Below are 24,840 nucleotides of genomic sequence, written 5' to 3' on the forward strand. Positions count from 1 at the left end.
AAGGAGGCCTGGGGCTACGGCGCAAGCCACCCCCTTCCCTCTCTGCCCACTGGTAAGCCCCCTTTTCCTTCCCTCCGAGGTCGCCTTTGTGAACTTGGAAAGGCAGCCGGCATGGTTCTCTCCACACTGGCTGCGAGGAGGAGGGGAGCTTGGACCCCTGCAGCCGAGCACGGTCTCTGACCTTGGATCCAGGAATCTATCCTGTCCCCCACCCCCCAAACTCTGTCTAGCGGCCATAGGATTGCTCTATTACTGTGCTTTGCTTTCCGGCAATTTGCAGAAATTGATTACCAGCAAGGAGAAATATGTTGGACAATCTGAATGGAATTGCTTTGTGACATACAGACCACAAGATTTTTTACATACGCGATGGAAGTAATCAGTATGTAACTGACAGGTGGTTTTACTGGCTTTATCTACTTCTAAAACAAACCCTAATTTTGTTTTAATTAGTGTTGTTTGTGATGACAATTTGTCTTTTCTTACCATTCTTTTTGCATCTTACTACTTTTTTCTTTTCAGCCAGTGGTGGGAAGTGGAAGGAATTTTATTGTAAATTCTGATTTTTGTATATCTTTCTGTCCTTTAGCTTTTGCAGTGGATGGTTGGTATTATTTACTAAATGCATGCATTTCGAGGAAACAGAACACAAACATCTTGGATTAGAGGTTTTAAAAAAATTAATATACCCATTAACTCGGGTACAGCATATGACGCGATGGAGGAAGAAGCCCCAGTCTCTCTCTCTCTTTCTCACAGGATAGAGGGAACGGAAGACCCAGTTCTCTCAAACTCTCATGTGAGCCCCCCACCCCTGCAGTCTGAAGTGGCACAATTTGCACACAGACTTACTGCCTCCTCTTGTACATCTCCATTTCAATTGGGTGTACACAGGAAAACTCTCCAAAGGATCGTGCTACATGAGTGTGATCTTTCTGTCACCATTCCATGGTGCCCTGATCCTGTGCATGTTTACTTGGAAGTAAATCCTGCTGAGTTGAAGGGAATATCCTCTCAGCCACCTGTCAGGGATGCTCTGACTTGGATTCCTGCAGTGAGCAGGGGGTTGGACTTGATGGCCTTGTAGGCCCCTTCCAACCCTACTATTCTATGATTCTATGATCAAATAATTATACTTAGGATTGCAGCCTTAATGACACCTAGAGTTGGCTATCTGCTTCATGATCAGGCCACCTCTGACTACATTAAACGAAGGCCTGATTTTGTTCATGGCTCCTAGAGCAAGTTAATCATTGGCAAATTTAGCTTCAAGTTCCTACTCTAAAAACACTCTTTTAAAACTAGCATTTTCATATCTCTTTGCCTGGTGTCTGTTTACACAGGATGTTGAGTAACATATGTTTACTATATGGCCCTTGGAAAGTTTCAGTCATTCTGTCCTGAACAGGTAAGGTAAATGCAAACATCAATCAACCCGTTGCCCCAGTAATGGAAATTCCAGCCTTTCAACCTGCTGATAGGAGCCAAAACCACTTTCATAAAGCTGCATTTGTAACTACACTTACAAGGGAGTGAGCCCTCTTAAACTCCTTGGGACTTACTTCTGAGTAAACATGCATTTAATTTTTCACAGTAAATTGCTTTGGTTTCTTCAATGGAATAGTTTCTCATCGCAACTCTCAATCTGCCCAACATGGATATGCATTGAAGGGAAAATGTCTTCAATTGGCTTCTGCCTGTGACTAGTCCATGAGTTCTGCCCACTGTGCTAGCCTGGATGCTGATCCATATACTGCCATTTATAATGTCCTTTTCATAATAAAATTACACAGCAGGAGGGGACTTTGTAGGCCATCGAGTCCAACCCCCTGCTCGAAATCCAGACCTGAAGCATCCCCAACCGATGACAGTCTGGTCTCTGATTGGACACCTCCACCAAGGAAGAGCCAAGCACCTGTCTAGGTAACTGGTTCCCCTGCTGAATTGCTCTTACTGTCTAGAACTTCCTCCTAATGTTCAGCTAAAATCTACCCTCCTGTAGCTTAAGGCCATTAGGTCTAGCCTTACTTAGGTCTAGCCCTGCCCCCTGGGCAGCAGGGAACAAATCTTTTTCCTCTTCATGGATCACTGCCTTGTTGTGGCGAAGGAGCTTGCGTAACTCAGTGAAGCCATAAGCTATGCCGTGCAGGGCCACCCAAGACGGACAGGTCATGGCGGAGAGTTCTGACAAAATGTGGTCCACTGGAGAAGGAAATGGCACCCCACTCCAGTATTCTTGCCAAGAAAACCCCATGGAACGTATCACAAGGCTACAAGAGATGATGCCGGAAGATGAGCCCCTCAGGTTGGAAGGTGTCCGATATACTACTGGGGAAGAGCAGAGGGTATTTCCAAGTAGCGCCAGAAAGAGTGAAGCGGCTGGGCCAAAGCCGAAAGGACACTCAGCTGTGCATGTGTCTGGTGGTGAAAAGAAAATCCGATGCTGTGAAGAACAATATTGTTTAGGAACCTGGAATGTCAGATCAATGAACCAAGGTAAGCTGGAGGTGGTCAAACATGAGATGGCAAGACTGAACATGGACATCTTGGGAATAAGCGAAAGAGAAAACTCTCTGGAAAAGACCCTGATGCTGGGAAAGACTGAGGGCAAAAGGAGAAGGGGACAGCAGAGGATGAGATGGCTAGATAGCATCACTGATGCAATGAATATGGACTTGCGCATGCTCTGGGAGAGAGTGCAGGACAGGAAGGCCTGGCGTGCTATGGTCCATGGGGTCACAAAGAGTCGGACACGACTGAACGACTGAACAACAACAATGTGAGAGCCTTCAGGGATCTGAAGAGTGCTGCAATGCCCCCCCCCCCGAGTTATCTCTTCCCTAAACACACCCAGTTCCTTCAACCTTTCTTCACAGGACTTTGTTTTCTAAACCGTCTTCATTGCCCTCTTCTGCCCAATTTATCTGCATCCTTCTTAAAAGTGTGGCACCCAGAACTGGGCACAGTACTGCAGATGAGGTCAGACTAGTGAAGAATAAAGTCGAACTATTACTTCCCGTGACTTGGAAACTTTGGGAAAAGGGACAACTGGATCCAATCGTCACTGCTAGAACTCAGCCCTCTCGTCCTGAAGAGAATGCTTTTCAACATGTGCAGACTGCTTTGCTTTCTGCACTCTGTCACCACCAAATGGCCTCCAGAGACCTGGGATTAGGGTGTGTGTGTGTGTGTTTAGGCGGGTGACAAAGGCTGTGCCCCAGAGACGTGTGTGCCTGGTTCCGTCTGTTGTCCAGGTGCTGCTGCCTGTGGGTGGGCCACTTCAAGGCCCTTTCGCTCTCCCTTCGGATGGATCTTCACCTTTCAGCTGGACTTGGAATGGACAGTATGTGTGTGTGTGTGTTTTTAAGTGGGCCTGAGTAGCTCTCATTTTGAAAAAAGAAGCACTCGGAGGATTCTGTCAAAAAGCACTGGGTAAAGCTTTAAAATAATCCATATTACAAGAGGGAGTGTGGGACTTGCAATAAACTGCTGCAGGGTAGAGCACTTCTGTTCAGAATGTTCATTTCATTCACTCTACCTCCTAGTTTTCTTTAGTCCGCATCCTGCGCCCACCACGCACGCTCAGTGGCTAGAGCGTTGGACTGGGAGTCGGGAGATCCGGGTTCTAGTCCCAGCTCGGCCATGGAAGCTCACTGGGTGACTCTGGGCCAGTCACAGACTTTCAGCCCAACCTACCTCACAGGGTTGTTGTTGTGGGGATAAAATGGAGAGGAGGAGGATTATATACGCCGCCTTGGGTTCCTTACAGAGGAAAAAAGGCGGGATATAAACGTAATAAGTCAAGTCAGTACCCACTGTGCTGTTCTGTCTCCCCCCCCCCCTTATTAGTCGCCTCCCCAAGCGCGTTTGTGTACCTCTTCAAACCCTGGGGTTTGCGTAACCATGCACAGGACTGCACTGTTTTTGTATACTGACGTGGTATTAGAGCTTAGCTTGCATTGCGAACGGCCACGGGCTCCGTACTTAGAGGTGGCACAGGAAGGCCTTAGCCACATCTCAGCAGCAGCACGGAGTGGTTCTGGCTGCCGCCTGGCATGGAGCAAGAACGGGCAACGGAACACAGGCAGGCTGCCTTACCCCGGTCAAACCGCTGGTCCCTCGCTCGGTTTGGTCTGCGTGCTGACCGGCGGTGGCTCAAGTGGGGGCCTTTCCCAGCACCCCCCGGAGACGGCAGGATCGGCCTGGGGCCTCTTGAGGGCGGTGTGGTGTAGCGCGCAGGGCGTTGGCCCGGCACGCGGGGGACCCACGTTCCAGTCCCGCGCGGCGACTCTGGTCCCGTGGCTTCCGAGCCTAACCCGCCTCACGGGGTCGTTGCGAGGCGACGACGGGGCAGAGGAGGCCTCCGGCTCTGTGGCGGAAGAAAGCGCAGGACACAAAGGCAGGCGGGCAGCGAGCGCAGCCGCGCGGAAGGCGGGGGTCTGCCGCCCGGGGCGGTCCGCGGGGCGCCGCCTTGCGCCAGCTCGGGCTCCGTCCGCCGCGGCGGCGTCTCGCCAGGCTTTCGGACGCGCTTCTCCCCCGGGCCCCCCCGGAGATGCCGCCCGGCACTGGGCCGGGGGCCAAGTCGCGCGCGCGCGCTGCCGCCGACCGCCGCTTCACGCCGCCTCGCCAGGGCGACGGCGGAAGCAGACGCCGCCCGGGCGGCCCCCGCCTGCCGCGGGCGCCCGAGGCGCGCGGAGCTTCCCGCGGCGGCGGCCGGCTGGCCGGGAGCAGAGCGGCCCTTCCCTCCTCGGGTGGGCGCGGCCCCGGCGGCCGCCCCCTCGCGGCCGGGCGGGCCGACGAGGGAAGAGGCCCGCGCCGGCGGAGAGCGGCGGCCTCTGTCCGCCTGGGCCTGGGCGGGAGCGGCGGGCCGCGAGTCCCAGCGGGCGCCGGGAACAGGCGGCTGAGGGGGCGCTGAGCGGGGCCGCCCGGCCGGCGGCGGCGAAGGGCTCGCGGAGCGGCGATGCCCGCGGCGGGCTGCTGCGAGGAGGACGAGGGCGGCGGCGGCCCCGCGGCGGCGGGCCCCCCTCCGGCCGCCCCGGCGCCGTCGTCGAGCGAGGCGCCCAGGCTGTGCGGCTACCTGCAGAAGCTGTCCGGGAAGGGCCCGCTGAGGGGCTTCCGCAGCCGCTGGTTCGCCTTCGACCCGCGCCGCTGCGCCCTCTACTACTACAAGGGCCCGCAGGAGGCGCTGCCGCTCGGCCGCCTCGACGTCGCCGCCGCCGCCTTCAGCTACCACCAGCCGCCCGAGCCCGGGGCCGCCGCCGGCGCCCTCGCCGCCGCCGCCGCCGGGGAGCTCGAGGCCGGCCCCGGCACCGCCTTCGCAGTGCACAGCCCCGGCGGCGCCGTCACCGTCCTCAAGGTAAGGGGGCCCGCTGCGCTGCCCCGCCCCGCCCCGCGGGGGCCCGGGCAGCGGCTCCGGCGCCCGCCGCGCCTCGGGCTGCGCGGGGCCGGAGGCTGCGGCGCGGCGCTGAGCGGGCGAACGGCCGAAAGCGAGGGCCAGGAAAGGAAGGCGCGGGTTTGCGCCGCGTGCCTGCAAGCTAGCGTCTGTGTACGGGTGACAGCTCGGAAATGGTGATTAAAACGTAAAAGAAGCACCGTCCTTCCCACCGTGGTGACGAAGGCTGTGCCCCGCTCCAAGGCCCTTTCGCTCTCCCCTCGGATGGATCTTCACCTTTCCGCCGGACTGGGACTGGACAGCCCTTCCCGCAGGAGATGCCTTGAAACAGAGGACTGGCCTCTGTAGAAGGGAACGCAGGGCCGTGCAGGTTCTGGTGGTGGCCAGTTTGCCGCTGAGATGACGGAAGAGGACGCAGGGTTACGCAAAATGTTTATAGGCTAATTTATATGTATATTAATTTATAGGTATGCAAGTTTAGAAATACTTGCTATCGTTCAAATCCTGTGCACGTTTAGACAGAAAAAGCCCTACAATTCCCAGCATTGTAGGGTGTTGTAGGACTTTTTTCTGTCTAAACATGCATAGGATTGTGCCCTAAATCTCTTTCTGCCCAAGGGAGATTACTTCTAGGTAAGTCATGTGTAAGAGCGGCTGTAGGATGGAGGCTAAGGCTGCATCCCTGCACATGCTTACCTAGGGGTTAGTGCCATTTAACTTAGTAGGGCTTACTTCTGCGTAGACATGCATAGGATTGGCCTACATAGTTGCAGTCGTATATAGGCTTAGTAGGGAGTTATCCCCATTGAACTTGGTGGGTCTTACTTCAGGGTATGCATAGGGTTGGCCTGTAACCATGCAATCCTTCACATGTTTAGTCAGAAGCGAGTCCTGCTGTGTTCAATGGAGCTTACTCCTAGATCCATGTGCATAGGACTGCAGCCCAAGAGCCATTGAATAAAGGGTTGGGTTAACCCATGACCAGATGGCAACCCATGGGGAGGTGAACTCAGGTTTTTGTAGTGTACTGGAAAGCATGAGAGAACATCCAAAATAGATCCAAAAGGAGAGAGAGAGGGAGCCTCAAGATGCTGAAAAAAATAGTTTTATTCTTTAGGAAACCCAGCGTGTTTCACCCAGTATATTATTAATGCCCTTCCTGCCTATCTTCAAATGTATGACCTTGAATGTAGCCACCTCAAGTGCCATTTTTTGATAGAAAAGCAGGGTACAAATCAAATAAATAATATGAGACAGCCCTGACAGAGTTCTCTGAAGGCTTTTGAAATAATTCCCCTGAGGAAAGCCATTAACAGCGTATTGGACTGAAACACGCTGTGCCTCCTAAAGGAATGGAACTATTTTTTTCAGAATCTTGAGACTATCTCTCTCTCTTTGGTTCTGTAGGATACTGCTAAGTATGGAAAACTGGATGCAGGTAAGCGAGCTGCCCGTTGAGGTAATTCAGACATCTGTCTGGGGTCTTAATTTGGGCCTTCCTTGTAAATTGCTTGCCATCTATATCCAGCCTAAGAAGGAGAGGTTGTTGAAGGATTTAATACACGTCTGCTGCCCTGCCCATCCACGGGTTAATGTACTCAAAATGATGCCTTTTTTTTAAGCCCACATTAACTAATTTGAAGCGCCAATCCTGTTTTCTCTTTGTTCAGTAACTCCTAATTCCATTTAGAATCTCTTTCACTCGAGCACGGAAAGACTAAGAGGCGGAAAACCATTCCATTGCTTATCCTGAGTGTGTAGTGAAACTATATGAATGGGTAACTTGCCCATGTTAGATGATCTTGTGTCCGTGTGGGCAGTGCCTAGAGAGTACTATTGGTGTTGAGCTGGGCTGGTGCCAAAAAACCTGTTAATAATGTTTTGCAATGATATTTCAATTACAGCCCCTGCGGAAGGAAAGTCCTCTCTGAAACGTGTTGGTCATAATAAATGTTTTTTCAGGCATCTAACATGTTCTCTTCTGTTTGGGGGCAAAAAAAGACTACATGACTCTATTGTTGTATAGGAAACTACCTTCTGTATATCTTTTGAGATGTTCAGTGGGTTAAGCCAAGAAATACTCACAGCCATTTCTGCCTAAAATGTTTGCATGGCCCAATGCCTTGTGTTACTGTGTTGCAAATGTATGAGAAATTCAGTTCAGTTCATTTTGGTCAGGATTTTACCCAGTTCACACCTTCCAAACTGCATACGGACTCAGATGCAATTTGCGGTTGAAGTCCATACATTTCTGAGCTTGCACTGTGATTCACAGACCCCTAAAAATGTGTTTGACAGAATATGTACATTTCAAAAATACGTACATTTCAAAATGCATACAAATACGCTTTAATCGTGGGAGAAGAATGTGCACATTTCAACAATGAGCACAATTGCTGCATACGTTTGGAAAAATATGTGCAGAATATGCATGGATTTTCGTGCAAAAAGAAAAAAAAGCTCACAATCTGATATAGACTAGAGTTGGAATGAGCTTCGAGATGGAATTCAGAGAACTTCGGCGAGCTTGAGTTTTGCTGATTTGCACATCCCTAGTTGCATATATATGCAACTTGCAGTAACTGCTTGGCCTTCTTTGGTATGGCTGTTGAAGTACAAAGCATTTGATAAGGGATAACACTTTAAATGCAAATATTCCTCTTATTAACTGATTCTGAGAGCTCGTTCTTACATTTTAAGCCCCTATAAATAACTTCAGTTACAGTATTAGGATATATTTCTGTTTTCTTTCCTCTTTCCAGATCATTCTGTGAAATCTAGCATTTTGCTCAATAGGCCTTTGTTGTGCTTGAGGGGCTGAACAGCTGTCTGTAGGTAGCATGAAGGCAAAGCATGGTATCTCAGAGAATGGCAGCAACCCCGTGCACACTTACTTGGGAGTATTCTTGAACTTTGTGGGATTTGTTTCTGGGTAAACACACATACAATTGGGCTGTAAAAGAATTTACTGTTTAATGAACTTTTGACAGCAATGGCTTCCTTCACCAAGAGCACGTGCGTGAGTAATAAAGCATCCAGATTACATCTGCTTCTTCCCATGAGGCAAGGAGTCCACATTTGGACGTTTCCCTTCTAATAATCCTGTCCTTTGAATGCTTGGGGGAAGCCTTTCCCTATTCAGATTGGGGTATTTTACCACAAAATTACAGAATTATCAAAATATGATGACAGTAAGCTTTTGTGGACAGAGTAACAAAAGAATAACATGGAACAATCAGCTCCTTAGTTGATAGTTTTTATCACTTTGGTTGTGTGACTCTCATCGCCTCTTGCTCTGGTTGTTCAGCTCAAGCCACATTTGTGTTTACTAAATTTACTCTTGATCATGCAGATGCCTCTGGCAAATTTCAGCTGCTTTGCACTCTTCATTCGGTATATTCTAAACCAGGAGCGGGCAACCACCTACCCTCCAGATGTTTGGGACTACATCTCCCATCAGCCCCAGCCAACATGGGCAATAGTGAATGTTTATGGGAGCTGCAGTTCAAAGCATCTGGAGGGTGCCAGCTTGCCTATTCCTGCCCTAAATTGTAAGTTATGAACTAATGATCCTTTCAGTAGTGCTTCAGACATCAAGATGTGGTTTAGGAATGGAGGAAAAGCCCTGCTGGGCCAGAACCAAGATCCATCTAATACAGATGCCTCTGGGAAGTCCAAGCAGGGCATGAAGGCAACAGCTCCTAGCATCTGTTTTCCTGTGGCATAGTGCCTCTGAACATGAAGGCTCTGTTTACAGCCATCATGATTAAGAGGTACCATTGATAGGCTTTTTTCTTCCATGAGGTTGTCTAATGTGTTTAAAGTCATCTAAGCTAGTGGCCATCACCACATCATGTGGCAGTGACTTGTATAGGTGAATTATATATTTTGTGAAGAAGCCCTTTTCTGAGGTCCCTTTGCTGATCAGTTTCATTGGGTGATCCAGGTTTTGGGATGATGAGAGAGGGATAAAACCTTCTCTATTCATTTTCTCCACACCATACATAATCAGAAGTGGTAATATCCTATGTTTTCCAACAACTCACTGATGGCTGAGTGAGGAATAGATCCTGGGTGGGTAGGTACTACCTCAGCTCTTAATGTAATAAGAAATGTTTGGATGTAGGGGATACTAAACCTACATTTATGTTAAAAAGAAGCCTGCTGCCAAATGTGTTTTAAAGATTTCTTCGAGCATTCAGTGGGGCTTGATGTGGAATTTGTGCCTTCAGTTTCATGCCTGTTGGATAAGTATCCTCTCAAGGAAAATCTTGGTGTAAGCACCTTCTCTAGGAAGTAAGTCAAATCTCATGTCGCCTAAAGCATTCACATGCTTTAATTTTCCTAAATTCATTGCTTATTCACAATTTGTATGTGTATCATGGGATGATCTCTCATTCACTAATTCCACACTTATGGGAGCAGTGAGAAATGAGTGAGGAACAACCCTTTTGAGTCACTGTTCCAGTACTGCCTGCACTTGTGCCTTGCCTGTGCAATACAACTCTCAGGTCTGGTGCCACATGGCTTCTGACTGCATTGTGCCAGTGCAACTGCCTTGGGATCCTACTTTCTTTTGCAGCCTCCCCATACCTTTTTCCTTTTGTGTTGTGTCCTTTGGATTGTAACCCTCAGGGCAAGGATTGCCTTGTCTTTTTAAAATTAATCGGTAAGCCAGAGGTACCCATATTTTTGGACCCATGAGCACATTTGTGAATTTGAGAAACTGCTGTGGGCACCACCACAAAATGGCTGCTGTGGAGGATGTGGCTAGTCACATAATGGCTGCTGTGGGGGCCTGACTAATCAAGAGGTAGCAGGGGAGTAATAGCGGGGTTAGAGGCCAGGAGGGAGGGGGAAATGGAAAACAGTTGCTTCCTTCCTTGCCTGCCCAGTCTTCTTTCTTCCACACAGACTTTTCCCCTTTCCCACCTCTCCCTCCACTGTCAGCCTCTAGCCTTGCTATTTCTCTCCACTCAACCCCTTTCCTCACTATTTCTCTCCCTTCCCCATCCCTAGGCTTATCCGTTCTCTCCCTTCATAGCACCTATCTTTGCTTTTTCTCTCCCTCTCACCCCTTTATCTTGCTGTCTCGCTCCCAGCCTCTTTGTCTCTCCTCTCCTAGCCTCTAGCCTTCCTCTTTCTCTCCCCTCTGCCTCTTTACCTTGCTTTCTCTTCCTGCCTGTTGAACAGCTGATCAGCCTCAGGTTCAGGAACAAGAAGGAGAACCTGGCGTCCTAACATTTTTCAATTTTTATTACATGTTTTTTTGAAGGGGGCAGAGAGTGAAGAGCCGTGCAGGCGCCATTGGAGGTGCCCGTAGGGGCTGTGTTGGGACTCCGGCTGTAAGCTGTTCTGGGAGCCTTTTTAGCTGAAGAACAGTACAGGAATATTTTTAGTGTTCAAAATGCTTTAATAGTCTCGCTTTTGCCATGTGTGTGATGTAGATCGTGACATGATCCATGACTATGCCATGATGCCTACCGAGACATATTAGCTTGAATTTGAAGGCTGTGAAAACCTTACGAGAAGAATAAAATGGTTTAGTCTATCCTAGCCTCTACTTGAAATTTAAGGCCTAAACCCTCAGGCTCCTATTACCTATAGAAAGTGGAGTGGACCTTGCTAGATAAAATAGTGACAGAAAAGATGCTCAGTAAGAATTATGTATAGAAGCAAGTTTTTCTTTTAAGAAGCTTTTTATTTTATTTGCCTCCCACTGGAGTTGGTGAGAGTTGCTCCCAAGTAGACGTTATGCACCCTGATCCAATGCATGTTTACTTACCCACTAAGCTCCAATCTTATTATGTTTACTTGAGAATAAGCCCCACTGGGCTCAGTAGAACTTCTGAGTAACTATGCATAGGATTGTGCGGTTAGTCAAACATGGTGCAATGCAGTTGTTTGACAATGGGCTTCCTCTTATGTTGTGGAGTTTTCCTATTGAGTCAGAACAACTCCCCACCCTCCGACCCCCAGTAGCTAACAGCCAAGCACTGTCTCTTCCTGATCATTTCAGGCATTTGCCGATGTGAGCTCATGACTATGAAGTGATGTCATAATCAATTCATTTACTTTTAAAATGTTTCAGGGTTCTTTGTCCAAATGATACTGACCTTTCTTGCCTCTGCTGTGAAAGAAAGATGAATTAACTTCCAGTTCATGTTGTGGTTAGCTATTTCCTCTTCCTCGAATATATCACTGTATAAGGTCTTTCTGTTACAGTCATGTTTTCATTGCTTCAGGGGAAAAACGCAAGCTGTAGAGCTCTTTCGTGTAAATATGCATGTATAACTTCCTTACTAATTCTTGGAAAAGCAGCCTGAAAAATGTGAGTCGTGTCTTAAATAGTGGACTCCACAGTAGTCAGGGGTCCATTGTATGTCTCCCCATCTGTCCCCCAAGATGAGATTTGTGTTTCTCTTACAAATATTTCTCCTGTTATTAGAGATTAACTTGTAATAACATTGTTATTTATGTTGTGGACCAAAATTGGATCAGTTTGAAGAAAGTAGTAGCAGGTGACAAGCACAGGAAAAGCCATTATTTGTGCCTCCTGATAACATGATGGTAGTACACTGAGCTAAGAGATTTCTGTTGGCAGTTGTGTATGCTGTAGACAGAGCTAGACACTCTTTGGGATATCCAAGCCTGTGTCTGTGTGAAGATCCACACAACAAAACTGTATCTCTCAGCCTGCATGCATAAGATGGAGCCAACCTGTTTCGTTGCTTCAGAGCAACATTCTCCAACTTGGTGCCCTCCAGTTGTTTTGGACTTCAAGTCCTATCAGCTCAGCCATCCTGACCAAAGATCAGGGATGCTGGGTGTTGTAATCCAAAACATCTGGAGGGCACCAGGTTGGAAAATGTTGCTCCAAAGGGTAGGACTGGAACTAGTGGGTGGAAATTGCAAGGAAGCAGATTTGTCTAATGATTGGGAGAAACTCCAGAATGGCACAAATTGTTGGTCAGGAGAACAGACTGCCTTGGGAGGTGGTGGGCTCTCCTTCACTAGAGGTATTTCAGTAGAGGCTGGGTGACCATCTCTTAGAGACGCTGTAGTTGCATCCTGCATTGAGCAGGGAGTTGGACTAGATACCCTCCAAGGGTCCTTCCAGCTGTATGAATCGTCAGCATAGAAGGTTACAAACCACCAGACATAGTTGCACTGTCATCTGCATTTTTATGTGGCTTATGGAAAAACAGCCATATTGTAGCATGTTGAAATTGCCTTTCTGTAATTCCCGATAGAAAGCACATTTGTATGTGCACCCTCTATTCTTTATGGATGTACCCATCTTTCGTAACATCTTTAGCATTCCTGTTTCTCTGTGTTTATAGGCAGCAACACACCAGGATATGACATACTGGCTGCAGGAGCTTCAGCAGAAGAGATGGGAATATTGTAATACCCTTGATGCAGCTAAAAGGGTCAGTCAGACTTCACCTACACAGAGTGACTCCTCCAAAGGGCTTGTTGCCAAAGACAATACGGGTATGTTAACACTGAGACCTGCAGAGTGTGTTTGTTTCACATGACTTCGTTGGTGGTAGTATCCTTATATTCATCTTTTAAAGTAAGACCTATAAGTCAACTTAATATTCATGTAAAGCAGATTGTGGGCACAATGAACTGATGCGTAGAGGGGGTACTTGATGATAGTGTTTAGTGGATTGTGCTGTAGCTTATCATTCAACTCTAGTGGCTTATTTATTTAATGCTGGATTTGTTATTTCACCCTGCTCCATATTTTGAGGGTGGGACAGAACACTTCAGCCACCAGAAGCATAAAAAATACAATGTGTCATCATGATGAAGAAAATCCCACCATGGTTGGCAGACATCTGGAGGACACCAGGTTGAGGGAGGCTAACATAGAATCTAAAATGCTGGTCCCAGCACAAATGTGATGGGTTGTGGGGTTGCACTTAGCCTAGGTTCTCTTAACTTAAGAATTTGACCAGCAGTGTATAAATGCCTTAAATAAATACTTACATTGCACCCACACAGATAACATTTGAAGCAGTTGTTAAAACCTTTCAGATTGCATCCCCAAGTGTTTCTTTGCCTTTGTGATACGGTGCCCATAAGCCTCAACTCCAAGGCTGCCCACACAGTCCATCGAAGTTGCCCCAGACATGATTTAGCTTTTGTGTGATGCTCCTGCAAGTCCCTTCTTGGTACCAACAGCATTTCTTGTCTGTATGTAATAGATAAGAGTGGATAGCAGTGCCACTCTTCTCTGTTATGCAAGATACATTTTGTGAGCCTTGGTTTGCGCTAGTGCTGTGTATTAGCACCAGCACTGGGATACCGTTGGATGCTACCTTGTGCTGTTTATCATCCAGCGGAAACAAAGTCATTCATGGTGGTTTTCTTTCTAATGTTCATGTTTACAAAGAAGTGGGCAATGGATGTAAAGCATAGTGGAATGTTGTGTATGGGGACCATTGTACTATCAACGTTTAACAAATTATTCTAATTGGAAGCTGCTTTGAGCTTTTGTTGATTTATGACAGATTTGATGTGCATCATTTTCTTCGGGCTTCATTCCTAGGGTTGTGTGTGTGTGTGCAATGGATTTATGCAATAATAAAATTACTTTGCAGTATTACAGATACGGAGGAAATTGCATTCATGCAGGGCATACCTGCATTACATTATCAAATAATTTTAAACAGTACATTTCTGATTATGTCATTTAGTAATCAAACCCTAAAGTAAAATTGCACATATAATTGATTGTACAGAAGGCAGTATCTTTAGTTGGACTATATTGTGTGTTGGTAAAGCTGCATGCAAGCTTTTAGGTTACATTGAACACTTCCTTTCAGGAGAGGTTTCTGGATATCCCTGATAAAAAAGCAACTAAGAAGTTAAGTTTCTTACGCCAGATATGGCATGTAGTGTGCTGATAGAATGCACCAGATATGGTGGTGGTGGTGGTGGTGACAAGTAAACCCTCATGGAAAAATGATTATGGACAGGAATAGCTCAGACCAAGGTTGTACTTCAATATGATCACCCCTTCTAAGGCTCTGTATTAAAGGTTAATGGAGCATAGATTTTCTGGCACTTTATTTAATAGTTTGCTGCCTTGTAGGATTCCAAGGGCAGTGGGTACAGGGGTTCCCCTGCTGGTCATTGGTCAACTCAGTCTGACCCCCACCATAAGCACCTTCTCATGCCACATCACAAACCACTTTTCTATGGTCATAAAGGAGGATGCCACTGAAAATGGTCACCTCCTGGCAAGCAAGCCCCTCCCCTGCCAGCTGGTATGTTCTCACCATGCGGCTTGTGCACTTTGGCTTCAGAATGAGTGTCGTGTGTCTCCCTCTCATCTCCCCTACCCCAGCAGCCACCAAGAATGCAGTGGGAGCGCATCATGTGATGGATGTTTGAAGACGGGCATGGATCACTGGTCTCAAAAGCGTTATGTTTGGTTGCCTTCCACTGACTGTAACATTTTCTTTGGCTCTAAGCTTTTGCCACTTTACTGGTAATGTTGTGGTCTGTGTTATATGGAATCAGAATAATGGTGTGTTAGCAGACTTTGGTTTCTTCCAAGCTGCAACATGGTGTCCCTGATTATGAGTTATGTAAATGTTTCAGCAACACTCCAGCATTCCTGTAGATTTCATACTGATTGTGATCTGGAGAAAAGAAGGTACAAACATGATTTGGTTTTACATTCTTTTGTGTGCGTTTCCATCATAAAATAGCGAAGCATGTGTGGATCTTGAAAACAGCATTGTTAATACGGCGAGCAAGGGCATTCCTCCCTGAGTAGGAGGACAGCTTCACCCTGCAGGTTTTCACATAGTCTTTGCTTTAACAAAGTGCTGAGGCCTTTCTGCTGTAGTGGAAAAGTTTCAAGGTGTGTCTGCAGTTCTAAACTTGCTCATTTTGGAAACGTGTAGCACTGCAAATATTGTATGTAAACTGGAACCCAATAGCAGAGTTTATCTTTGGTTAATAGAAGGAAAGCCTGCTATGGCAACTTATAATGCAAAGTACATGATGTGAGACAAGTACCTGAAGGATGTGACAAGGTGACAGGAAAGTCTTGAGGGCTCCAGGCAGCCTTCAGATTGATAGGCCTTGATGCAAGAGGGAGCAATATTTCCAGAAGCATCTCTTTGTTGGAATGCTACAGGCAGAGGAAGGGGTAGCAGGAAGAGCTGCCTGTTGATCCATCACTGATGACTGATGCGGCTGAGGGAGGGGTAGGGGAGGTGAAGGCTGCAAGGCCTCCTTTAGTAGGAAGATGAGGCTCCCTGGCTATTAGCTTCTTGTCAGGTGACTGCAGGACTTTGAAGGGAGGCTGGATTGCTTTACATGGTATAATAAGTGGCGGGAGGGTACATGGTGCATGTTGAGATGCTGTTGACTGGCCGTTGACTTCTAGTTATTCTCCATGCTCTGGATTCTCTGATAGGAGAACAGGGAGGAAACGGGGCATGCAGCCCATTACGAAGGTACGTCTTGCACTTCCTGAGCTGGCTTATGTTCATGCAAACACCCATGAACACCTACCTTTAAGTACAAGTAAGTCGTAGGCATGGGGTGGCTAAGGTTTTGTTAAAGCATAATTACATATACATAATGTTCAGACTAATTCCTATTTTCTGTTGTAACTAAGGCACAAGAATATCTGCATGTGCTGGAATCTGTTATGAGAGATGGACGTACCTGCAGTTGTCTGTTGAATCTCCTGAATTTGTTTTATTCTATAAACTGTAATGACCGCATGCAGGGCTGTGTCTTAAAGCCAACTTACATAACCTCCTTAGGCCTTGAGGTTAAGAATTTGCTCTGCAGCACAGCATTTCCTGGATTGCAGCAGCATGGTAGGCTACATTCAGGGTGGCCAAATGGTCATTGTAGTCTAAGCATTTCGTTCTTGCCCATCATGGCATGCTGAATGTCCTGTGAACTTGTCCTCTGTAAACCTTGATGTGAAGTTCTGTGGTGTTAGTTAACATTGCTAAGAAGTGGTGGTGTGTTTTTGCCCTTAGATTTGAATATCCTGCCTCCAAATTCCTCAGCAGAGAAAGCCAGGAACATCCTAGCAGTGGAGACTGCTCCCACAGAACTGGTGGGAGAACAAGCAGCATGCCAGCCAGCCCCAGGCCAGCCGAGTGCCATTAACTTCTCTTTGAAGCAATGGGGCACTGAGATCAAGTGAGTATTGAGTATTGTGTGTTGTGTTACTTGCCAGCTTTCAGCTTGTGAGCTTGACACAAAGACCACTATGTAAAAAGCATTCTTAGGATGTTCAGATCAAGACTGTGGAGTGGGAAGTAAATCTGCCCCCATGGCCCCCCAGTAACAGATGGGAAATTAAGGCTGTTAGCAACTTTGCAGAGGTGGCATTTGAACCTACGTTTCTGGTAGCAAATTCCAAAAATAATAATAAAGTCCCATAATAACCTTCCTACCTAGCAGGAGAAACATGTAGATAGAGGACTAGGCAGGGCTCCAAAGCCAGAGGAAGGCTGGCTAGAGCTACCAGTGATCAGGAAATGGGGCCATATTGACTAAGTTAAAACCACTAGAGACTTGTAAAAATGCACATGGGAGCTGAGTTCCTCAGTCCCATTGCTGCCTAAATATCCTGAGCAGGATTTAGACTCTAAGGATGTGCCCCACAAGGTGCAGACTTGAGTTACTCCCTCTCCTCTCTTGATCACTTCTCTGCCCCACTGAGTGAGCATGTGTGGGTGAGTCCTCTGGTATCGGGTGGTATGATAGATGGGCACTTGTGCACCTTGGGTCTGCTGTAGTTTGGAGAAACAGTGGAGGCTTTTTCTGACCCTCTACTCTTTTTCAGCAGAGGTAGGTGATACCTACTGTGGGTAAAATGCCATGCTCTACCATGCTCTCTCCCTGCCCACCACAGGTTTCCACAGTCCAAGTCTGCACATGGATTCAGAATCTGGAAATCTCATCAGCCCCAAGACATATCGTTGGGGGATTCTATGGCTTGTTTGCCTCCCTTGTGAAAGCTGCTCAGTTATTCCTCCCCAGTGTTTCTGTTTTTATTTAACCAGTTAGCAATCTGTAAAAAGGGCCTGCCCTTATGTCCTATGACTACTAAGTTTTTAGGAGCCATCGATGATGGACTTTGTCAAAACCTTTTTGTAAGCTGTTCATTGTTTAGTGGAACACACCTGTTTATGTTTTTGTTAGCACCCCTGGGGAGTTTTAAAGACCATGTGATTGGCCACTGAGGAAAGCTTGTTCTTCTATTGAATAATTATTGCTTGACTAATGATTTCCACCAATTTATTTCAGGCAGAACTTAGCAGGTCTGTAATCTCACAGTAGATATTGCATGGGTACCTTCTAGCTGTCTGTTAAGGAGGGAGGTTTTAGCATTATTTATTTATTTATTACATCTCTATACCACCCCATAGCCAAAGCTCTCAGTAAGTTACATCTTTTAGTAAACAGATCAAAACCCTCAATTCAGTTCTTCAGTCTGCAGACCTGTATACACTTAAGAATAAGCCCCATTGAACTCAGATGGATTTATTCCTGAGTAAACATCTTGACGGTTTCTCTGCATGATATGGTGTATTTTGTACTCGCTCTTGTTGGGAAATCCTGTAAAATGAAAACAATACCTTACATTTGTAGAGTGTTTTTCAAGTGTCTGAAGCACTTTATGTACAGTATCTAGTTGTAATGCTTACAGCAACCCTACAAAATAAGTATTTTTATGCCCTATATTGCAGATGGGGGTTGGTGATGGTGGTACTGAGGCGGTGTCAGGGAAGGGGTCTTGCCTGAGGCCACCTAGGGAGTTCATGGCAGAGGTGAAATTTGAGCCAATACACTACACCAGGGGTGCTTGCAGTTGCCCTGCCTCATTCACAGACTTTTACGGGGGGTTCAGGTGATGTTGTCTTCAATTTGTGACTCTCATGTGGACTCCCACAAATTCTTCCATATTTTTTCTTTCCATAAAAATGCTGTTAAGGAGAGAAAAGCAGAATAGTTGGTGGTAGCATCGGGAAGCACCCCAGCTCTCTCTTTCTCTTGTGCTTTTGGCAAGGACATATATGCAGAGTTGTTGAGAACACTCCTGTTTAAAAGATCCAGAACGTATATCTTTGCAGCATATCTTGCTGTAGTGTAAGAAAAAGCTCGGCCTTCGTTGTGTTCCTTTTTTTTAATACAGGGAAAGGCACATTGTAACCATTGTGAGGACTGCTGTGTGGCTGAAAGCACTGTTTTCACCTTTGCCAGCTTCTGGCAAAAGTGTTGTGGTGACTGATCCCTTAACTTTTTAATCTTCCTTAGAATCCATACTAGTAGCCTTTCATTATTGCTCAAAGGGTGCCCAGGGATGAAATCCTCCAACTACTGCTCTAACAAAAACGCTGTCGTTTTCCTCTGTGTGTGTGTGTGTGTGTGTGTGTGTGTGCGTGTGTGTGAAGCGTCAGTACTTGGAGGATTGCATCTCCTGCTTCTTTTTCCAGATCATTACAGAGCAGTGCATGTACAGCAACGGTTGGCTTGGTTGTCCTGGAAAAATTAGACCACATCCGCCTTTGTGATTTCAGTGAGTGTGATTTGATTCCCCTCCTAATGTAACTTAGTTGCAAGAAAAGAAAAGGGTTTTAAAAGAAGACTGTTGGGCCTACAATTCTGAATGTGCTCTGAGACCTTCTCTCCTTGTCAGCTTGACCACAACAATGTCCATCCTGGCTTCTGAACCATTGAACTTTGCGAATTTTTCCTAGGACAGTCTGACTTCTCTGAATTACTGCTTCTCCTTCAGGTCCTTCATGTGGCAATTTGATTTCTCAGCACCTAACTTTAAGTACTTCTGACTCCTAAGGACAGGTTCAGATGTAATACTAAGCCACAAGAGAGCATCAGCTCTGCATAAGCCTGCAGCCGACATTGGTTCTGTGCTGCATGCCCAATTGTGTTCCTATGCGGTGCACTGGCTGCGTGCATAATGTGTGAAGAGCAGAAGTCAATATGGCGTCCCTTGCTAGAGGTGCCTGTACAGGGCTGAAGACAGTTATCAAACAATTTTGTGTGTGTGGATTGGTCTTTGGTTGTCATGGTATGATCTAGCATTCTTGAGACAGAAGTGCTTTGAATGGCTTCATTAGCAAGGGGAGGGGTTGCTAACTCCCTCTCTCCACATGCTTAAAAATTCCCCAGGGCTTGCTGAAGTGCAGAGTCAGCCACCGGAAATAAAATCTGACTCTACCAAGTTCCCCCTTGTTTGCTGCTTAACCATAACATCAGGCTTTCTCCTTCAGAAATGCAGCAATTTCATCATGTGCTTTGACTGTTTCTCTCTGCAGAACTAGCCAGTATGTCTGCATCCATGTGTTGTAAACCCAACTGTGCCTAAGGGGGAAACATTTGCTGTTTCGTTTGTTGAAGCACATGACTGCCGAGAGCTCACCCATTCTGGTAAACCCCTTGAAGCTCTGCGGTGCTGGAGGATCCATATCTTAAATGCATGTACTGTAGTGGCTCTTGAGTGGTGTAATCGCAGTGTGAGATTTTGCAACCAGATGTTTTTGTTTTAAATATAGAATTAACCAGTGGCACTTTCACCTCTTTTGTATACATTCCTCATTGCTTATGATACATTATTGTGAAGTTTGTCGTTCAAGAGCTTGCTTCACTCGGTAAAAGTCGTAGTTTTCAGACTGTTGCTTTATATCCATTTTAGAAATGGACAAATATGCAAGCCTGTGGGTTTCAGGGCTTAACTCTGCCAGTCTGGTGTTTGGGGCAGAATTTAGCACTTTGAGGGTCTTGGCTTTCAGTTTAATTTTTTTTTTTCAAAACACAAGATTTCTAGATGTCATACATCTAACTGGAGTATTGGAACTGGCTGCAGTCACTCTCTCTTTTCCACCTCCTCTTTTTCCACTTGGGCTTAAATTCTGGTATGGAGAAGTTCAAACCATAGTTTTCAGAGATGTCTGAATCAGCAAGCTAAGGGTTGCACTAATCAAGGAATGGAAAGTGACGCTACCTGTGACTTGTTTCCAGACCTCCAAACTGCAGGAATTGAGCCATAAATGTGGAGAGCAAACGTATTCAGGTCTGCAGTGCTCCTGTCTGGACCTGGTCCCTTTCATTTGTCATGCCCTCGGTGCTCTTCAAATCTGCTTTGTTTTAAGACCATCTGCAGACAAGTTGTATGTGGTGTGAAAGTACTGCTTTCTTTGTTTTTAATATGAACTAAATTATCCCTTCTACAAGAATCTGAGAGAAATGTGGTCATGCTGTAGCAAAAGAGTGAGTTTCATGAATTAGCCAAACTACATAGGAAGTTGCCTCATACTGGCAAAGAAAGGTCTTTCCTGCATTCTGAACCCTTTTAAGTGGAGAGGCTAAGGGCTGAGCCTGGGATATTCAGTTTGCAAAGAAGGCACTCTACCACTGAGCTGTGTTCCCTCTCCAGCATCTGCTCCTACCTAGGACTAACTCATATTTAAGCTCTGCAATTTCAGGTGGTGTTTTGTACAAATGTCATCTTTTATCATGAAGGCTGCTTTTTTATATCCAGTACTTTGAATTTAACCACAGCAGGAAGTGATTTACTAATTTAAGTGCAAAGCATCAAAGTCTACTAGAGCGATCAATTCTTGGTATCCCTCTGTGGTAGATGGTTGAAGAACCTCTTCTCAGATTTTCATGTGCTATAAATGGCTCTCTGATTGTTCTTAGAAGCAGACTCTCACTGTCAGGTTGAGAAACCTTACAAGCTTTTACGTCATGCCTGAAGGCTCTTGTACAGTATTCTGGGGATTGCATTTAATGTAATAAAGGGTGCAGATTAATTGCCTAGTCCTTGAGACTTCAGTGCGCAGGAACAAATATTTACAGTGTGGTCCCCTGCGTCAATTAGGTTATCTGCTCTGGAGTAAGTTTGAAAATGAATCTTGGAAGCAGGACTCATTTTTCCACTTTGATTTCTTTAGCTGTGTCTGATAGATAGATAGATAGATAGATAGATAGATAGATTCCTTTGTCTAACCACCTTTAACTTTCGTACTTCACAGGAATTCTGTGTCTTCATTAAGAACTGGAAAAGGAAGCCATGAAAACCGCAAGAGTGTTTTTTACACGGAGGAGTGGGAAATGCTAGATCCCACGCCAAAGGATCTAGAGGAGTCGATGGCTCAAGAAGAAAAGAGGAAGCTTTCCGCAGAACCCAGCAAAGGTGCCACATGCTTTTTACATGCCCCCCTCCCACCCCCCACCATGGTTCTGCTATGTCACTTTGAGCAATCGTTATCTTTCAAGGCTACTGACACTTCGGAATTGACAAAAACACAGTCCACTCCTAAAGGCACACCCTGAAAACAGGTCCCCATTGTTGTGGAGTGCCTGTAATTCAGAAAACCCTCAGTTGAACATCTGTATCCCAGTGGGTTTTTCTTCTTTGAATCAGTTCAGCAAAAGCTGTTGCAGGAGCACAGCTCTTTCCTACATTGTGAAGGTGTGGCCAGTAGTGTGGTGTAGTGGTGAGAGTGTTGGACTGGGACTGGGGAGACCCGGGTTCTAGTCCCCACTCGGCCATGAAGCTCACTGGGTGACTTTGGGACAGTCACCAACTCTCAGCCTCACCTACCTCACAAGGTGGTTGTGAGGATAAAATGGGGGGGAGGAGGACCATTGTAAGCCCACTTGGAGGAAAAATGTAAAAATAAATAAAGATAATGCCAAAAGCCCCAGGTTCTCATGGGGAGAGTCCCTAAACTGACCATGTTCAGATGATCTTATCTCTGCTGAACAACCCAAGATATGAAGCTGTCTTTTGGCCAGGGAAGCCTTCCCCAACCTGTACCCACCATATGTTTTGTATTACAACTCCTAGTATTCTTGACAATTAGCCTTGGTGGCTGGGCTGATGGGAGTTGAAGTTCAAAACTTCTGGAGGGCATCATGTTGGGGAAGGCTGGAGATGGTTTGATTCAGGGCAGGGGGCAGTGTGAGACCTGGATTAAAATCCTTATTCAGCCATAATGACTTCAGCTAAACTTACCTTATTTTCAGCCTCATATTCGTGGAGGAAGATGAGTAGGATACATATATGATAAGTACAACGTAGGGTCTGTGAGGGTTTGCTGTATCTATGTTCCATCTGCTGAATTTGGAAGGTCTTTCATCCGTTCAGAGTTCTGTGGGGTGTCCTGTGGTTACTCTGAAGGAAACCATGCTTCCCATGCTCTGTTTCCTCATTTTGTTTTAATGTATGTTTTTTTGATTGTGAGTGGCCTCACTACTTAGAACTTAAAAAAAGAAAACAAAGAAAACCTAAGATGGCTTGCAATTCATCACACTGCAAATGTTTTTGTCTAGTTCTGTCTGGATTAGGTGATCAAGCACTGGCGATGTCAGGGATGTTTCTGAGCGCAGGGAGTGTGATAGCAGTTCAGATTCTGAAGGAGAACCACCAGACATGGGGGAGCTGTTTTCCCAGGCTAGTCCAGACGTGACTGGGCCAGCTTCTCAGGTTACAAAGTCCAGCTGGCTGAGGATGAGGGTCCCTCTTCACACAACCCCGCCCCCCCGTGAGAGACAGCAAACAGGAGGAGGCGGGGTTTGGGGAGTCTGATCCAGGCACAGAGCAAAGAGAGAGAAGGCAGGGGCGGAACTTAGTTTGTCTACATGATTGGCCTTGTGTGAAAAGCTGCACTCAGAGCCCTCACAAGAGAGAGGGACCTCCCCCCTGCCTTAAGTTAGGCTAGTGAGACCGCCTTCCTCTTCAGACGGCGGGCAAGCTGTCAGGATTCCTTTAGCCTCCACTTTCTTGCAACACCAAAAGCAAACACAGGCGAGAGGCTTCAGTCTACAGCTTTTAATCCATTACTTCACAGGGTCATACGGATGCAAATTCTCAGTGAATCTCAGTCTACAAAGGAATGCCTTCAGGGGATTCAAGAGGAAGTTACGAGAGTTGCCCACCATTTGAAGAGGAAGGCGGTCTCACTAGCCTAACTTAAGCGGGGGGGGGGGTTCCCCTCTCTCTCGTGAGGCCTATGAGCGCAGCTTTTCACACAGGGCCAATCAGGTAGACTAAGTTCTGCCCCTGCCTTCTCTTTCTTTGCTCTGCGTCTGGTGTCTATTAGATCAGACTCCCCAAACCCCGCTTCCTCCTGTTCGCTGTCTCTCATGGGGGTGGGGGAGGAGAGGGACCCTCATCCTCAGCCAGCTGGATGTTTGTAACCTGAGAAGCCGGCCCAGTCTTGTCTGGACGAGTCTGGGAAAACACCTCCCCCATGTCTGGCAGTTCTCCTTCAGAATCTGAACTGCTATCCCACTCCCTGTGCTCAGAAACACCCCTGACAGGCATGTTCTGTAACAAACTGAGGAATATGTCAAAGTCTGATCTGAACTAGGAAATGTCTTATCTCCTTCTGCAGGCGTGGCTGGTTCAGCCTTCCCATTTGACTTTGGCCGCATTCCACACAAAGCAAGGCGCCCTTTAAAGGAAATGATTACAACCAACAAAAACCGGAATAGCACAGAGACTTCTCCTGTTGAGTGGAACGGAAACAAGCTGGCTTCAGAGATGCAACTGAAGTTCCAGAGCCAACAAGAAGAGTTGGAGAAGCTCAAGAAGGAGCTATCTAGCCAAAAGGTTGGTAGTCGCCAAGCAAGAGGCCAAACAGTAGCAGCATTGGTGTAGCACACTGCTTGGCTTGCCAAGCAATGGAGGAAAACTTGTCTAGCAGAGAGTGGGGGGATGTTTTCTGTAAAATTAGAGGATGTGATGAAACTTTCCCATCTTTTGTATGTGTGCCTTAAATATTATGGAACCCACTATCATTCTACACTTGGTCCAGGAAACTGCCTAAGTTCCTCACACATCATTCCTGGTTTCACTTGTCACATTCTTGTGTGCACCAGAACATTTCCTGTGTGGTTTTCCCTCAGCAGCCTGTGTGATGACAGTAAATTGAGTGCTTTATTCGCATTTTTAAAAACTACAACAGGTAGCTGACCTCTTCTTTTTTAAAAACAGCTTTTCAGTTACAGAGACCTTGTTGCTGACAGTTTTTTTTAATGCATGAACTCAGTAGAATTCAGAGATGGCTACCTAAAATGTGATCTAGTGCATAGTGTAATACGGCCCCACCTTTCAGTAGTTCCCATCTCAAAGCTTTAAAAAAGTTCAGGAATTTTAAAAGTTGATTTGGGGGGCTGGCAGGTGAGTTGCTGAATGTAGGAAGCTGCCTTATACAGGATCAGACCACTGCTTCATCTAGCTCAGGATTGTCTAGGCACTGACTGGCAGTAGCACTCTAGGGTTCCAGGCAGGGATCTCTCTTAGTCCTACCTGGAGGTGCCAGGGATTGAACTTGGGACCTTTTGCATGCAGAGCAGGGGCTCTACCACTGAGCTATGGCCCTTCACTGAAAGTGAAGCTTGCAGAAAAATTTGGATAT

At 46.6% G+C, this 24,840-nt stretch overlaps 1 protein-coding gene across 10 annotated transcripts in view; it reads left to right on the top strand.

The window, feature by feature from the left end:
* The first annotated feature begins 4,334 nt into the window (after positions 1–4,334).
* Positions 4,335–24,840, top strand: part of TBC1D2B (TBC1 domain family member 2B) — a 48,635-nt gene continuing 28,129 nt past the window's right edge. For 5 of the 10 annotated variants that reach the window (XM_084816635.1, XM_084816636.1, XM_084816632.1 and 2 more), the window contains exons 1-5: positions 4,872–5,356; positions 12,736–12,889; positions 16,417–16,582; positions 21,448–21,608; positions 23,815–24,032. In XM_084816635.1, the coding sequence (XP_084672761.1) occupies positions 4,961–5,356; positions 12,736–12,889; positions 16,417–16,582; positions 21,448–21,608; positions 23,815–24,032 (1,095 nt within the window). In that variant the 5' untranslated portion in view covers positions 4,872–4,960. Of the gene's footprint in view, positions 4,400–4,871; positions 5,357–5,573; positions 11,563–12,735; positions 12,890–12,933; positions 16,249–16,416; positions 16,583–21,447; positions 21,609–23,814; positions 24,033–24,840 lie in introns of those variants that run through there. The other 5 variants (XM_084816640.1, XM_084816642.1, XM_084816641.1 and 2 more) reach the window with 5 other exon arrangements.

Source organism: Heloderma suspectum, chromosome 11, assembly GCF_057233095.1.
Source record: "Heloderma suspectum isolate Gila_16-S chromosome 11, 16-S_ref, whole genome shotgun sequence".
Classification (NCBI taxonomy): domain Eukaryota; kingdom Metazoa; phylum Chordata; class Lepidosauria; order Squamata; family Helodermatidae; genus Heloderma; species Heloderma suspectum.